The 17073-nt window shown below is 35.6% G+C and overlaps 1 protein-coding gene across 1 annotated transcript in view; it reads right to left on the minus strand.

Moving 5' to 3' along the window:
* Window positions 1-17073, minus strand: part of LOC127934447 (unconventional myosin-X) — a 37961-nt gene that overhangs the window by 9947 nt on the left and 10941 nt on the right. The window contains exons 3-22 of the mRNA XM_052531839.1: window positions 16769-16927; window positions 10797-10984; window positions 9117-9254; window positions 8901-9025; window positions 8747-8760; window positions 8544-8628; window positions 7993-8096; window positions 7571-7700; window positions 7317-7435; window positions 6398-6544; window positions 6207-6307; window positions 6014-6080; window positions 5826-5918; window positions 5562-5630; window positions 4876-4958; window positions 4668-4776; window positions 4273-4353; window positions 1762-1886; window positions 1314-1428; window positions 772-878 (exon numbers count right to left, since the gene is read on the minus strand). Of these exons, the coding sequence (XP_052387799.1) occupies window positions 772-878; window positions 1314-1428; window positions 1762-1886; window positions 4273-4353; window positions 4668-4776; window positions 4876-4958; window positions 5562-5630; window positions 5826-5918; window positions 6014-6080; window positions 6207-6307; window positions 6398-6544; window positions 7317-7435; window positions 7571-7700; window positions 7993-8096; window positions 8544-8628; window positions 8747-8760; window positions 8901-9025; window positions 9117-9254; window positions 10797-10984; window positions 16769-16927 (2159 nt within the window). The remainder of the gene's footprint in view (window positions 1-771; window positions 879-1313; window positions 1429-1761; window positions 1887-4272; window positions 4354-4667; window positions 4777-4875; window positions 4959-5561; window positions 5631-5825; window positions 5919-6013; window positions 6081-6206; window positions 6308-6397; window positions 6545-7316; window positions 7436-7570; window positions 7701-7992; window positions 8097-8543; window positions 8629-8746; window positions 8761-8900; window positions 9026-9116; window positions 9255-10796; window positions 10985-16768; window positions 16928-17073) is intronic.

The following is a 17073-nucleotide window of genomic DNA, read 5'->3' on the forward strand; positions in this document are numbered from 1 at the left end:
ATGGCACTAACTGGAAGTGAGTGTGTGAATAAACGTGTAAGCAGTGTTGGGGAAAGTTACTTTTAAAAGTAATGCATTACTCCCTAAATTCAGTTACTTAGTTACTTTTATTTCTGGAAAGTAATGCGTTACGTTACTTTTGCGTTTCATTTGCGTTACTTTTTAAATATGAGCAGGGCTTGATTGTTTTTTTAATATAAGAAGTTCTATTTATAACAAATGTAAAAGCCCTTTTATAACAAAAAGTGTAATGAATAAACCAAACAATGAAGGAAAAGTAAATTCAGGTTCAACACTCTTCAGCAATTAATAAAAATAAAAAAAAATGTAAAAACAAAAACAGTGAAGCACAACTGATAGTTTATCTAAAGTAATTTGTGCTTATTAGTACGGATGAACTGGATCATAAAGGTCAGCAGCAAAGACATTAGTTAACAAAATGGGATTAGATACATTTGTGTTATTTAACATATTTAATTATTGCAGGTTTGCGTCATATTCTGAGTTTGCATTTCACTGTTGTAATTCATTTTGCTCACACAATGCCTCTGTTTTTCCAATTTCTCCCAATATGGGGACAGGAGACTTGTCAGTCAATAAATGGGAAAACAAAGTAACTGCCGTTACTTTTTTGAAAAAGTAACTCAGATACTTTTTTGTAAATTAAAAAATAATGTGTTACTTTACTGGTTACTTGAAAAAGTAATCTGATTACATAACTCACGTTACTTGTAATGCGTTAACCCCAACACTGTGTGTAAGTGTGTTTACCGTGCTCTGTAGCCCAGTATATGAGCTTGAATAATTGAAGCCGCTTTGAGCACTTCTGTTTCTCTTTGTTTCTCTAACCGCAGCTCCAAACTTTCTCTCATAAACACCTAAAAACAACCGATATATAGGCATCATTCACACCAGAAAACCAATAAATTAAGTTTAGATGTACAGGAATGTATCTCTCAAACTGTTTTACTTGAACAAAACCTATTCTATTCAGCATTCTGGGTAGCTGGTGCATTCAAAAAAAGTTTAAAGACATTTTTTTCAAGTTAGAATTTATTCAAATGTAAAAGGGAGAAAGTGATCTCAGGACCAAGATCACCACTTATTTATTATTTTAGTCACCTTCTGCCTTCAATAGCTTATTTAAAATATATATATTCAAATAAAAATATTCAGTGTCTATAATACAACTTCATGCACAATACATTGGAACACTATATGCAATGCTGCTAAACCTGTCTTATTCAACTGCATTGTGAAAATTATAAACTATTTAATGCCAGCTACCCACAAAGATACACATTGTTGCTCACTTTGGTTTTTCCCAGCTGCCATTCAGCACTGCTGCTGTCATAGAGCTGCAGAAGAAGGAGGCACCGCCCCTTTGGGTCATCTGACATAACCAAACCCCTCATCAACACATAGTACCTGACAAATAAAAAATAAAATGGTGATTAAACTGTCCTGCAAAAGAGTCTAAACACAAGACTTTAAGTGAGTGAATACTGTGAATCTATTGATTTCAATAGAAATAGAAAAATGTGAAATGGTGCAAAATGTGTCCAAAAATTTAGGCTTGTTAGGATTGAAAAAAAGGATAATGACTTAACTATGCCAAAAGTGGTATTGTAAAGACTTATATAAACTTGAATAAAATCTCTGTGTATTTTCCCAAAAAAAAGGAAACCAGAATGAAAAAGTTTCAGAACAAATACATTTTTTAGCAGAAATATGTGAGTTTGTTGTGTTTGGGGGACAAACCTGGCACAGAAATCCTTGAACGTTCTCCGAACCGGAAACCCAGAACGCCTGATTTTAACAGTCTCCAACATCCCAGAATATCTCAGCTGGTTGAGGACTACAGACTGCTCAAACTGATTGGGCATCTGCAAAAGAAAGACAGAAACATTGTAACAATTTACATTTCTACAGTTTCTTCACCCTTCTAAAAAAATCTAAATTAGCTGAATTTATTCTGCTGTCAAATATAGATTGGCTGAGCTTTGAGTGGATTCATTCTTCAAACACACTTAATAGGACATCACCACCCCCTCTCCTCCTGACCTTTGACCCTGTGTGGGGGTGAGGTCGGAAATGGGGCACTATGATCCCCACTTCTAAATGTCATCTCTGTGGAAGGAGGAATGAACCAGAATGAAAGTGAGATGAGGAGATGAGTGGTGAATGAGATCTGTGAGCCTAAGGTCAATACCAACACACACACACACACACACACACACACACACACACACACACACACACACACACACAATCATTCATTATAGTCAGAGGCACATTAACATACTGATACATGCAGCACAAGTCAGAGAAAGCAGACAGGATCAATGTCAGAGTGCTTCATGGGGGGAGGGACAACATGTCTCTTTAATCGTCTCCCAGAAAAACAAATACTACTAAATATAAAACATATTAAAGGGATATTTCAACCCAAAATGACAATTCTATCTTCATTTACTCATGTTGTTCCAAACCGGATTCTCTATTTTTTGTCTTAGAAGCACAAAAGCAGTTATTCTGAAAAATGTGTCAGTGTTTTTGTGCAAACAGTGAAAGTCACAGGGGTCCAATGTTGTTTGGACCCCAATGTCTTTCACTGTATCCCTAAAACTATCCCTTTAAGAAACAAACCATCAGAATAGTGCAAACAGTTTTCATAATTCTCCTCTTTAATAAGCATCTTCATTACTCAACAGGTAAACAGATATCTGACCACTCATATAATTGAAGACTATGTCACAGTCAAATGGATATTCAAACATCTGGAAAAACTCTAAGCATCTGTCTAAACATCACTACATCAATTCTGTTTTTCAACAACTGGCTGACAGTTTAGTTTAATGATATATGAAAGCTTACTGTACAGTAATGTGTCCTTTCTCATCCTGTGACCGTCAGCAGCTTTGAGCGACTGTATGTTCTCAACGAGCCAGTGATCAACTGGTCAGCTCGCACACACACACACACACACATACACACACACACCCAACCTCTCCGCTCTCATTCACACACTGCTGGTTGCCTTGGAGATCAGACCCATGCTGGGCTAATTTGTGTTCAAAGAGGGAAGGGGACATTGGAGAGAAAATGCATTGTGGGTAGAAAAGGGGCAGAAGCCACCCCAGCTGTTTACATTCAAATAAAGTGGGGGAACAGCGGAGAGAGAGATAGACATAGACATACAACTAAAATATAATTGACAGAAAGCCAGACTTATAAAGAGATATCATACATAATTGTAAATTAGTTAATAAACAAAACATTGTATATTTATATTATAAATGATTATAATAATCCTTTTTTACTGAAGAACTATTTTAATAAGAATTGAATATGAAATACATCGCTAAAAATTTAAAACAGATAAATTGATAGATGCTATACATGATAGACATAATTTAAAAAAATTATAAATTTTTAGCTTATATTTTATCTATATTTTTATTTACTATAAGTCAAGTTTATTTGAAAAGAAAAAAGGGAAACAATAATAAGTCAAAAAAATTATCACGTGTCTGTTTGATTTCTCTTAAATTATTTCAGTTTTTAACTATTATAATTATTACTCTCTTATTATTATTTTGTTTACCAGAGGTGCTTTTTATATATATAATTTAAATAATGTATACATAGTAAATATAAATTTGAGATATAGTATATACTTCTGACTTCTGCATGAGGCTGAATTTGCAAATTGATTTACTTCAGCGTAGATTAGTTTATGCATGATCTGAAAGCAAAAGTATAAGCAAAAGAATTGATGCGTCCCATTAACACCACTACACTGACCTCAAACAAGTGAACAAAGAGAATCTAACATACACAAAACACACATCTGCTGTAGAGTTAATAGGCAGCCTGCTGAATGGCCTCGAGTCCAATGCAGTCTGAATAGAAAAGTGTGCAGAGCATGTGTCTGTGTCTCTCAAAGGAGACTTAAATCTTCACATCGAGTAAATGATGTGTAATATCCTTCTGTCGCTACTGAAAATGGAGAGATATACAACCACACACATGATGACCATCTGATAGTGTGCGGGTCTATTTGATATGTTGTAGATGTCTGCACTGGAACCTGTCCCATAAATGTGAGCCGACTGGCATTCTCAAAATAAACGAAACCACTCAAAACTGGATATCACCATTAATTCCACCCTGAACATAATACAAAGTTACACAAACTGACACAAAATCTGCTTCTTGGGTTAAGAAGCAGACATTTAATGTTCATTCATTTGTGTGTGAGACACATACCTTGCTATTGTTGGGTTTAATGCAGCGTACAAAGAATGGATTGGAGGTACTAAGGGTAGACATCAGGGAGTGCAATGAATTCTGGGTAAACAGAAATAAATAATCTGTTACAAAATGTTAAAATGTTTTATACCTAATACACTTCATCTACTAAATAATACCTTTAGTTAGTTTATTATTTTATTATAACTGAAAGATGGACAGACAATACTCTAATAGTTTTTGAATTTTCTTTAGATAAACAGACTTGTTAAACTTTTTAAATAAATGTTTTGAAATTTCTGCAGAAATAAGAGTAAAATATATTCAGTCAAATATCTTGTTACCTTCACTAACATTTAAATTTAGTTACTGTTTACCTACTCTAAAGCATTATGGGAGTTGTAGTTTCTTACCTTAAACTGGGAGCTAACAGTAGGTCTGCGATACTTTGAGCCGCACTTGACTGTGTCCTGTCCAGTCCAGGTGTTCACTCGCTCAAAAAGATCATACACAAAATCCAACCTGAGCATGGAACAGGAGCATGTGAACAAATGACCTCACAGAGAACAATCACACAACTACATACATACAGTGCATACACACACACACACACACACACACCTGCTCTCTTGGAGTAAATTGAGAATATCATCTCTGAAAGTGTCTCTGTTCTTCTCCAGGATTCCTCTGACATCATACACAACCTGGAGACAAAAAGCAGGATGTTAATCTGAGACATGTCTCTATTATATACCATAACACATGATATATCCAGCGCACTACAGGTGAAGAGACTACAATTTATCTTTCTTTTTCCAAATGAAACTTTGCCGTACAAATAATGTTTTTTATAATATAAATGTTTTGAAATATCCAAATTATGCACTTATCTTATTAAAAATGCAAAAGTTATCATTTCATAACTACATTTATTGTATGTATTAATGTATATTAATATGATCAACAACTTAGTGGCTGTAATTAAAAAAGTCTATTTAAATTAAAAGTCTATTTAATCATATATTTAATAAAACACTGCTTATGTTAATAAATAATAATGCCTCTTGACTCTTAAGAAATACAAAAAAACTATGCACATTAAAATTACAAGCTATATTACTTTATAAGCAGCATCTGTACCTGTACCTGCATATTATGAAATATGATCTAATATGAAACTATTATGAAACTTGATATCTGAGTATAATGTCACTGGTTGTTGAAAGATGCTTACAAATGCTAATTTACTCATATATAAATCATAAAAAAGTAAAAAAAATAAAAAAATAAAAAAGGGGGTGTTGTACCTCTCCTGCATAATGCTTGATTCCAAACTGGTGAACTGCAACACGAGGCTTAACATAGAACTGATTCCTCTAATAAGATGGAGAGAGATATAGATTAGTGATTACACAGCAGTTCCAATATTCAGGGTGATTTTATGCCCGATATTCAAATCTGTGTTGGGTTAAAAGTTTGCTTTGGCTCTTTGGTTACATTCTTGCTTACAGCTCTTATTCATGTAAACCTGCTGCCCTTCAGAAAAATGATGATGTCTGTGTATGACCTACAGCATGCTGGCTATGGAGTTTCTCCAACAACGTGCCGTCAGTGCCTTTAGGAAAATGGCTCTCCTCATTCATGAGAGCGAGCAAACCCAACTTCTGCAGAGAAATCACACGCACAGACAGACTCAGATACATAGCGTCAGAATGTAGACAGTGTTTAATTCTAAATGGGTCTGTGTTTGTGTTTTTACCTTCTCTATGAGATCAAGGCACTCTCCGTTGTCCATCCAGTTGACATCATCCCAGACCAGCCCTTCTCTATGAACACAAACAAACACGAAGAAATAAATGGCAGAGAATTAGATGTTTGCCGTGTGCCTTGGTTGCCTTCGAAGTGAGTTTTGCTGTCGGTGAAGTGTTCAAATTTGTAATGACCTTACTTACTTGTTGTACTCAAGTTGTTCTAGAGAGAAAATGTGCTTGTTGAAATACTCCTGAAGCTTCTCGTTTGCATAGTTAATGTTAAACTGCTCAAACCGGTTCACCTGAGAAGAGGAAGAAAAACATCAAGCAGAAAGAATAGAATAACACTCGTCATGACCAGCAGGTTCAAAACTCATCATAATGGCTCTCACCTCAAAGTTCTCAAATCCGAAGATGTCCAGGATGCCGATGGATCGGAAGTCTTCACTGCCGTTGATACGGTTGTTCAATTTACGAATGATCCAAGTAAAGCACTGAGAGTACAGAGCCATCGCCATAGAGTCCCGCGAGTCCACTGCCTGATACACGCACAGGCATATTTGTGTTATTATTCTGACTACAAAGAATAAAGCTTTACTTTACTTAAATATACTTAATTAAGGTTTACATTTGATTAATCTGGGGGGAAATATATATATATATATATATATATATATATATATATATATATATATATATATAAAGGTTTCAGTCTTCCACTTCCACTTCAGTCAATTTCAGTCTTCCACTTACTTGTTTTGTGTGTGTGTGTGTGTGTGTGTCAAAAGCTCTGTAGTTATGTTTAATTATAAATGTTATATATTTATTCAAATATGAATTAAATAAAGCAAACACATCTTGTGATGGGATGTTTGTGAGACCTTATACAGATGTTGTCCTCTCTATGCATACAGTGATAAAAAGGTGGAGTGAGAAAGGTGAAATGTTTATTAACAGAATGCAGTTACACGTGAAGTCCTCTAGAGGGAGAGAGAGTTTCTAGACATGTTTTTGTTGAGTACAGAATAATTCTGATGATATCTGTGCTGTTTCCAAAAGTTTTCCAAAATTATGGAATGTTTCCGGAAATTTACCAAACGTTTTCCACCGATTTGTAACCCTGATTTTCAAGTGTGACTTGACTGTTGGTATCATGTATTATCTTGCTGATTTTCTCAATCTCATACTATTTATTTACTCATTCTCTCAGTGATTTTCTTACACTTAGCAGTAATATGCTGGTACTGAATTGAAAAGTGTTTGTAAATATTGTGTTAAGAAGTTAAGTTGTGGTGTTTGATGGGAAACCACCTGTTCTACAGTGAGAGGTGTGCTGATCTCTTCTCCTCTGAGGATCATGGATCTGTGGGTCAAAACTTCAGCCAACTGGGCACAATCCAACCCCAAAAGATCTGCAGCTTTACTGAGAGCTAAACATATACATATTTTGCATTTACATATTAATATAAATGTAATGCAGTTCATACCAGCAATCTATACTAATCAATCATAAGTTCAACAATCAGGTCAAAGAAAAACAGAGCGGAGAGTGGAGGAGCGCTTACCTGATTTAGAGCAGACCTGTGCTCCACCTGCTGTTAAAAACTCAATGTTTCCCACATGCAGGATTCCTGACAGGAGCCTCAACACCTCCTTGATGTTCTCTTCTCCAAACTGCATTGTCCTCAGAGCATTCTAACACACAAAACACAGTCAACCAGCATTAAAACACAAGACAACAGTATTAATACATTTATACACTTGTTCAAAAGTTTGAGGTCAATACAATTTTATTAAAGAAATTTATACTTTTAGTAAAGACTTTCAGGGAGCTACAAAAATGTATATTTCAAAGAAATGCTGTTTCTTTGAACTTTGATTCATTAAATAATCCTTAAAAAATAGAGAAAGTAGAAAGTATCCTGAGAAAATAGTAAAAATGTAAATGGTACTTAATAGTAATCATATGATGTTGTGACTGTCTTACCAGCACTTCCTGAAAAGTTTCTGTATCATTAATGGCTTTGTCCTTCACACATCCAGACAGACCCAGATAGTGAAAGCTCTCCGGAGGGCAAAGGGAGAACGACTCTGTGAGAAAATGAGTGAGAGCGACAAACACAGATCTTAAACAAACTGATACTGTGTAACAAACAGCACTGATTCCCTGTGATACTATAACCTCCTGACCTCTGTCTCATCTGACCGTGACAGCACCAAAAGGTGCCTAAACTGAAAAGAAATCTCAACACAGTTTTGCAAACAAAAGGATAGCAAAGCCATCTATCACAATTTGGACTTGAAAGCTAATTTATGTATTAGTGTTTAACCAGGATTGCTGTATTAATCTATAGTAACTAAAACCAAAAAAAATTATTACTTGAAATTAAATATTGTTAACTGAAATAACATAAAATATAATCGTAACCTTTTTCTATTTCAGCTAACTGCAAAATCCAAATACTATAGCACTGCCTCAATGATACTAAAATAAAACTGGTGTCAACAAAACATAAATTAATTTGTTCAGATATATACCCCTCTGTTCTGCGCTGGTTCCGGCCAGCAGAGCGTAGAATATGTGATAATTTCTTTCCCCAGGATTTTGACGCACAACGCGATTCTGAGAGAAACACAGACAATAAGAGTCAAACAAAGACATGATCAGTGACCCACATAAATGACACAGATGCCCGGACACAATCATACATGCAAAAGTTTCATGAATATAAGAAACTCACCTTTTCTAAAAGGTCTGGTTGATGAAAAAAATGAAGTCAAGGCAAATGCAAGAAAGAGACACTATCACAGCACAGGTAATAAAATAAAGCTAAAGACGTGAACTAACAGTTGACACATCCAAACAACACATCCAACAATCCAAACAGAGGATACAGTCTGTGATTCTTCCTCCCTGGATGTTTCCATGCTGGCTGAAATGAAGCTGGATGAATTTCCCAAAGCGACTGGAGTTGTTATTATGAACTGTTTTAGCATTTCCAAAGGCCTCCATTATTGGACTACAGAGACAGAGAGACAGATGCATTCATGCATATGAGTGAGCACACTGTTTATATGGAGTGTTTTGAGTTATTTAATATATGTACAAACCTGCTCTCCAGAATTGCCTCCTCTACATGAGATGATGCTCTCTTTGCAGTTGAGAGAGCCACACTTTGCTGACTCATTGCAGACAGAAAGCGCAGAATCATCTTCGTGCTCTCAGTTTTACCTGCTCCACTCTCCCCACTGACACACACAAAGAAAATATCAGTGCTGGTTGATGAATATTAGCTGAAAGTTGTAATGAGCTGATGTCGCCAGCAGAGGGCTGTTACATTCTGGCTCTTATTCAAGGAGCCTTTCGAGATAATTTCAAGCTTTACTGGCCCAATAATGAACTAACACATTGTTCAAGCAATAAATATTCCATATACAAATACATGAACATCACTGTTCAAGAAGTTTACTGTTCTTTTTTTTCTAAGAAATTAATAGGGCATATTAAATTGACCCAAACGTGAGAGTAAGGACTTACATTGTTACAAAAAATGTATCAGAGTATCCTAAAAAAAAAAAAGTATCACGATTTCCACAAAAATATTAAGCAGCACAACTGTTTTTAACATTGACAACATTAAGAAATATTTATTGAGAAGCAAATCATCATATTAGAATGATTTCTGAAGGATCATGTAAAGACTGGAGTAATGGCTGCTGATAATTCAACTTTGCCATCAGAGGAATAAATCGCATTTTAAAATATATTACAACAGAAAAATGTTATCTTAAATTGTTTTATTATTCAATTAAATAAATGCAGCCTTGTTGAGCACAACAGACTTGTTTTATAAATTGCTGTGGGACAGACCAAAATAAATAAATAAATCATTTAAGGGGAATAGAGACATTCAAAGTGTGTAAAATTTGATATTTTTCATTCTAGGTTAATTATAAATTATTAAATATTATAGTTTATCTCATAGTTTTAACAACAGAGAAAGAGATTTGTGCCTTATGGAAATGTCACAGGACATGTACCATATTATAGAAAAGTAAAGATATCACTGAAAAATTGTTGTTCCTAAATATACAAATATTTTTTGCCTGTGCAAAGTTACTTTCAGTGTTTTGTTTGTGTCCTACTGCTTGCCCTTTTCATGAGGCAAGGCTTGTTTGTGCTTGCTGTGGTTTCATCCTGCAGGTCTGGGAGTTAGGAAGTATTAGATTTCCATTGAAATTCTGTTGAAGTTTGTAAAAATCGCAAAAGAAAGCATTCTCACATTGTGTGTACTGTAGATACAGCTGTAGTTAAGAAGTACACTTCGGTTTCTAGCTCGATTTTTGTGCAGTAATAGAAAAGCCTGTCTCATTTTGGTAGTCCTATCAATGTCGCATGTTTGCTGAGTCTGTACATGCTCAGGGCTTTTCTTAGTCTAGGCTTGGCCACAGCGGTCAGGTATTCTGCCAATTTGTATTGGCTCTCTCTCACTAAAGCCAATGAGAAATCTGCAGTGCAAAGAACAAAAACAGCAGTCTGCCACCTTTAACCTATGCATGCTTGTGTAATGAGTGCTGCCGGGCAGCCATGAGTTTGACCTCACACCTTAGCAAGAGGTCAGACTTGAGAGTTAAAGTCACGGCAGAAAACTATATAGTCAGACTGTCTGATAATTAAAAGAAAATTAGAGAGTCGAAAATGAAAAAAAAACAGAGCAGTTGAAATGAAGCCTGCAGGAACCACTGGTTAGTTAAATGCATAACGGTGTGCAATGCAATACAGAAACATACCTGATGAGCACACACTGGTTGTTGGAGCGCTTCCACAGTGATCTGTAGCACTCGTTAGCAATGGCATAGATGTGAGGAGGGATTTCGCCCAGGTGATGTCGACTGTATCGTTCTATGGCTGTGGCATCATACAGATCTGACAGACTCTGATAAGGGTTTACTGCTGCTAAAATAGAGCCGATATATGTCTGCAAACAGATAGGAAAAGAATAGTAAAAATAAAAATTAATAACCATGAGCATGCGCACATGTCCGTGTGTGCTTTGGTATCTCCTGACCAACTTTTCTAACCACTGATGCAAATAGATTGGATTGGTTGTTGAGATCTGGATCTGTTGATTTGAATGTCAAATAAGTGCAAATTGACATTTAACGGTCAAATGTTCAGGGTTTAGGACACACTCCTGTAATTCTCTTACCATATGCATGATCATGAATACATGTATGGCTGAAGATGAAATTTGAATTTACATGATATAAAACAAGATGTAAAAAACATATATTTTCAGTTCATTCTAAAGATACTTAAAATAAATAATTCATTAAAAAAAAATGTCATTTCAAACGTGTATGACTTTCTTCTCAGGAACATAAAAGAAAATATTTTTAAAAATGTCAGTTTTTTTGTCCATACAATAAAAACCAATGGGATCCAATGTTGTTTCGGACTCTACTGACGTTCATTATATAAAAAAAAAAAAACAGTTGAAACATTCAAATGATCTTTCTTCTGTGTTTTACAGAAGAAAGAAACATTACAGATTTATTAAAGCTTTCATCACTTGCGGTTTCATGCTAATGTCTCAATTGAATACAATGTGTGTCAAAATCAAATTTCTCCTAAAGAATCAATAAAAGATGATGGTTTAAATGAATTTTTGCATGTCTTGTTTATGAGATTTGTTCAGTCAAATCATCGAGATGAATTTACACAGTAGGTTTTATAGCAATATTAATGTCAGACTGTAATTCAGCGAGAAACAGCTGGAAACAGAGACACAGTGAGTAAGAAGTTTTAAAGCAGACATTAAGCTGTCAGTTTGTGGTCCTCAGAAGGGGAAAGCCTTCTTATTGAGTCACAGGTGTTATCAGTTTGCTCAGAATGGGCTGGCGGGATTCCCTTCTTTTTTTAGAACAGGAAAAATGAAGTCATTCTTTGAGAAAAAAAAAAAACCTTCCCATTTTAAAACCAAGGTGCACTGCTGTCTCAGAATCTAGGTGACAGCATCTATGCCTGGAATGGAATACTATTATACTGCTAACTACAAATACTGCACTTTATATACCATCTATTGTTTAAAAAGCAGTATGTAAAACTGTATAAGAACAATATTTATTTCCAGTGATTTTTTAAGGGAAATGTGGTTATGTTGCACGATATTGCAGTGTTTAATTATAATACAATATATAATTTATTTGTGGACATCATGGTGTTTTAAAACTTTTTACACTTTGTCACTCACATTGAGATGACAGTAATTAGCAAATTACAACAAATCTAACAATTTAATCCACTTCCAATAGAAAAAATAAATGGAGTGCCAGTCAGCAATTAGTTTTTCTATACTAGAAGCCATTTAGCTTGGATCTACATCATAATACGGAATAAAAGATTATCAAGATTTCGGTTTCAATCTGAGTTTAATCTAACTATATATATGAGTCTGAGTCAAATTGATTGAGAAAATCACAGTAGGCATATTTTCTACTAAATACTACTTTGCCAAAAATAGCATGTATTGTGCTCAAATACTCCTGAAAAATAATGACTGTAACCCTTCCTGAAATCTATAATATACATTCTCATATGGAACGGAGGCTTGGACGTCATCTGTATCGCTCTGTTGTTGTTGGGCTCAATCCAATGGTGCTACTAAGACCTTCACAGTAAAGAACTCATAAAGCAGACTACAGTCACAGTACAGTAAGTTAAAATATGCAGAAAGCACATTTTATATGACGTTCCACATGCACAGACAGATTCAGTCATGAGATTGCAGTCTAGAGAGACAACCGAGAGTGACGGCTATGCATAGTGATCCATAATGAACTCAGACACATTACACACACACATCCTCTCAATGTTAAACTCAGTTGAAACATGATCCGGCCCAACTGAAGCAGAACTATTTCCTGCTACACGCTCACACTACAGCAAAAAAAGAGGGGCTGAAAAAGAAATAGAGAGGGAGCAATACTATGAAAAAGAGGTAAACCTCACATGCAAAAGACATTTTCTGGATCACCAGCCCCCTTGTGTGTGTATGTGTGTTTTGATGTGGGAAGCTGGCCTAGTATTTTCTGTCCAAATGTAAGGCAAAAAAAGTCCACAGCTGTTTATAATCAGAGAGGGAGCAAGAGAGAGAGAACTGTCTTTGTGTTTTAAATGCTGTGGAATCGGATCTCAGCCAGACACACACATTCCACAAGACGAGACACACACACACACACACACACACACACTCAACCATACACTTTTCATTTCATCATGACTTATGTGTTTTTAATGGCATGGCGAATGTTACTGTTTATTTGTACTTAGTCTAATCACCTCTTGGAAACAGAAAAATAAACTTTTCTGTGATTTTGTGCATTAATTTTTTATATAACATTAAAGTTGCCTGAGAAATAGGCTGACATTTGACAGACCACCAAAAACTAACCACATACAAATAACACCCTAATTCGTCCTGATTGCTCCAATATGTCACCAATTAGCCAATCAGTTAGCAGACCTGGGACGGCTGCTCTAATTAGCCAATCAATTTATTAGATTTACAAACATGGATGGGTGGGGATTTTTTGTAATGCGATTTTATATGAGAACATTTTAATGATAAAGTGTGTCATTTGCGCCCCACTAGTTGCATTAAATGTTACTCTAAAATAAAGATTTAATTCAAAACATTTAGCAATGGATATAAAAAATTAGCTAATAGTAGAACACAAGACGATGAAAAAAAATGTGTTTTCAATCTGTCACAATGTTGGTGAATGCATTGGTTTATTGTGCACAAATTTAAACGTGACACTTTTTGTGTCAACAGTTTATGATTTTTAAAGGGGGGGTGAAATGCTATTTCATGCATACTGAGTTTTTTTACACTGTTAAAGAGTTGGATTCCCATGCTAAACATGGACAAAGTTTCAAAAATTAAGTTGTAGGTTTGAAGGAGTATTTTTGTTCCAAAAAAACCTCTTCCGGTTTGTCACAAGTTTCGGAAAGTTTTTTTTGAGTATGGCTCTGTGTGACGTTAGATGGAGCGGAATTTCCTTATATGGGTCCTAAGTGTGCGCTCTTCTGCCGGAAGAGCGCGCGCTCCCGTATAGCAGAGCACTGAGAGCTGAGCACAGCCTGATCAGAGCGAGAGCGTCGCGAAAAGTCACAAAAGAAGTGTGTTTTTGGTTGCCAAGGCAAGACAACCCTGCACAGATTACCAAAAGAGAAACAGCATTAAGGGACCAGTGGATGGAGTTTATTTTTACAGAGCATCAACGGAGTTGTGCAAGTGTTTTTGTTTGTTCCCTGCATTTCGGATTGCACGTCGTTTATTTCTTAAGGATAATGCAGTCCCAACGGAAAAGGGTCAGGATTGTGTGTTGGAACCACATGCGGTGAGTAAAACTGCTTCAAATATCTCTGTGTTATTAACTTAGCTATCAGCGCGTAAGCACATCAAGTAAACAACATGCAATGTTGTCATCAAACTGCACTTTCCACATGTACAGTTTAAAAAAAAAAAAAAAAAAAAAAAGACGACATAAAGTGGAACTTAGTCCTTTTCCAAAACCGCTAAGCAAATATATACAGTTTCAGTACATACCACATAGCATACCGCCTTTGCTGATGCTGCTCTTGTTAAATTTCAGCCTCTGGATCTGTGTCACAGCTTCCACATGCTCTCAGCCCAAAAGCCTACTGGCGCTCGTGATTCTTTAGCTCCGCCTATCTTTCTCTTATAAATATAATAAAAATAAAGACTTTTTGGAGTTATGAAGGATGCAGTACTACTCTATAGGTACTCAAGATTAACAGGATATTGAGTGAAAACGAGCATTTCACCCCCCCTTTAAACTGTTCTGTATAATGATCCTAATAAATTATGAATTCAGATTTTATATAAAGAACGTGCACGTCTGTTTTTTAAGATAGTCCTAACCGTAATACACACCTTTTTGGCATTACAGATTCACATTAAAACATAATTAAGTCCTTCTGGCCTTTTTTCTCAACTCCTAATAAGGTGTGGGAAAGGTCTTCAGTCATGTTGAAACAGGAGGTGTGTATTTTCTATAAGTGAGTAACTCTGACGTTACTGTGATAACCATCACATACCTGCAGACCAAAAACACTCGCATAGTTGACTGGTTATCTCACACTCAAACTGATCTAATCCAGCCTCACATGACAGACAGACAGACAAAGATAGAGAGAGAGTGGTGTGAATCACCACCTGGAATGACTGCTATTTCATTATTTTAGAATTCTCAATGACAGGTTATTACTATACTGTATAAGAGCATGGACATGTAAGGGTTATTATTATTATTATTATTATTATTATTATTAGGTTGTGTGAAAAAAATAGCCTTTTTATCATAATGTTTGACCAATTAAAATATCTTTACAAATCAATGACAGGACATATAGTACATCATAATATCAGACTGTAAAACCAGTGTATTGAAAATGTTTAAAATATCAAGGAACAATTCAGCACTAAATGAAAATTCTCATCATTTACTCATCCTAATTTTATTTTAAACCCAAATGCTTTTTTTCTTCTTTTTGTGAAACATAAAAGATGCTTTCTGAAAAGTCATGGCATTGCCACCCTTTTGAATATAATGAAAGTAAATGAGGGATTGGGCTGTCAAGTGCTAGAGTGGCCATACAATTATTATAAAAATAGTTTTGTATGCTATATAGACTTCATACGATAGTCATACAATAGCACTGTATGGGGAACAGACTGAAATTCAAGTCATTTTTCACTTAAAGTCCTGACATCTGCCCTAGCTCTTCTTGGCACATTCATGAGACAACCAGTCATGTTCGATTTGTGAACAAATCATTCTTTTGTATCAGATATTTACAATGAATCATTGATCTAGTTCTGCAATAATTAATTGTATTTTTATGGAGCATTTGTGTCCTTTTGAAGTATGATAGACCCAGACCTTATCCACTTCCGTTATATTGAAAAGAGTGACCAGGATATTTATGTTATTCATCTTTGTGCTCCACAGAAGAAATAAAGTCATACAGGTTTGAAATGACAAGAGGTTGAGTAAATGTTGACAAAAAAATTTTTTTGAGTGAACTATCCCTTTAAATACAACTACTGAGTAGTGTAGACAGATGTTAACCTGACAGATGTTAAGTCCCCCTGAGTCCATACACAAACAATCATTATGTATTAATTGGACTTGAATTCAGAGTGGTGATCTTGTTTAGAGAGTAGCAGTAGCATGTTAACTCTGTTCCTTAGAGTGAGTCTGGAAATCTGGAACTGGACTAAAAGCTTTTGGCACAGACCACATCCCGACAGTGCATACACACACACACACACACACACACACACACACACACACACACACACACACACACACACACACACACACACACACACACACACACACACACCTAACACAGCTGAACCATCCCCAAAGAAGAACACAGTACACTGTTGTAAGGAAATGCTCAAAGAGGCAGTATAAAGAAAGAAAGAGTGAAAGGGAGAGAGACATGTAATTAAACAAATATATTTTACTTTGACACATTAAAGACCAGAAAGCCATCCAGCCACCTGCACAACAACCTTGTATCCTTGACAAATGCATCTTTTACCACAACTGAAACATTCACACACACACACACACACACACACAAATGCACACTCAATAAACAACAGACTATAATATACGGAGTATGTGTGTGTGGATGGCTGTGTTTGTGTGTGTTTGCTCACATATATACTCTTCTGTGTGTAGCGGAGCTGCAGGTTGTGTAGAATGGCCCCATCGTGCAGGTCCAGTAGGGTTGCCATGTCTTCAACCCCATTGATACTGCTGCTGTGCATGGGGTAAACCCTCTGCCTGCTCACGGCATTCTGTTTGTAGGTGTACACCTGAACAAAACACACATTTGCAACACATGTTAACAGTACGTTTGTCTTTTGTTCACAGTATTCATGTTTTCATAAGAGAAACAAAAAAAGAGAGCAATATACAAAGAAAGTAAAACAAAAATGTAAAACATCCATCGATTGCGTAA

The sequence above is a fragment of the Carassius gibelio genome, chromosome A2 (assembly GCF_023724105.1).
Source record: "Carassius gibelio isolate Cgi1373 ecotype wild population from Czech Republic chromosome A2, carGib1.2-hapl.c, whole genome shotgun sequence".
Classification (NCBI taxonomy): domain Eukaryota; kingdom Metazoa; phylum Chordata; class Actinopteri; order Cypriniformes; family Cyprinidae; genus Carassius; species Carassius gibelio.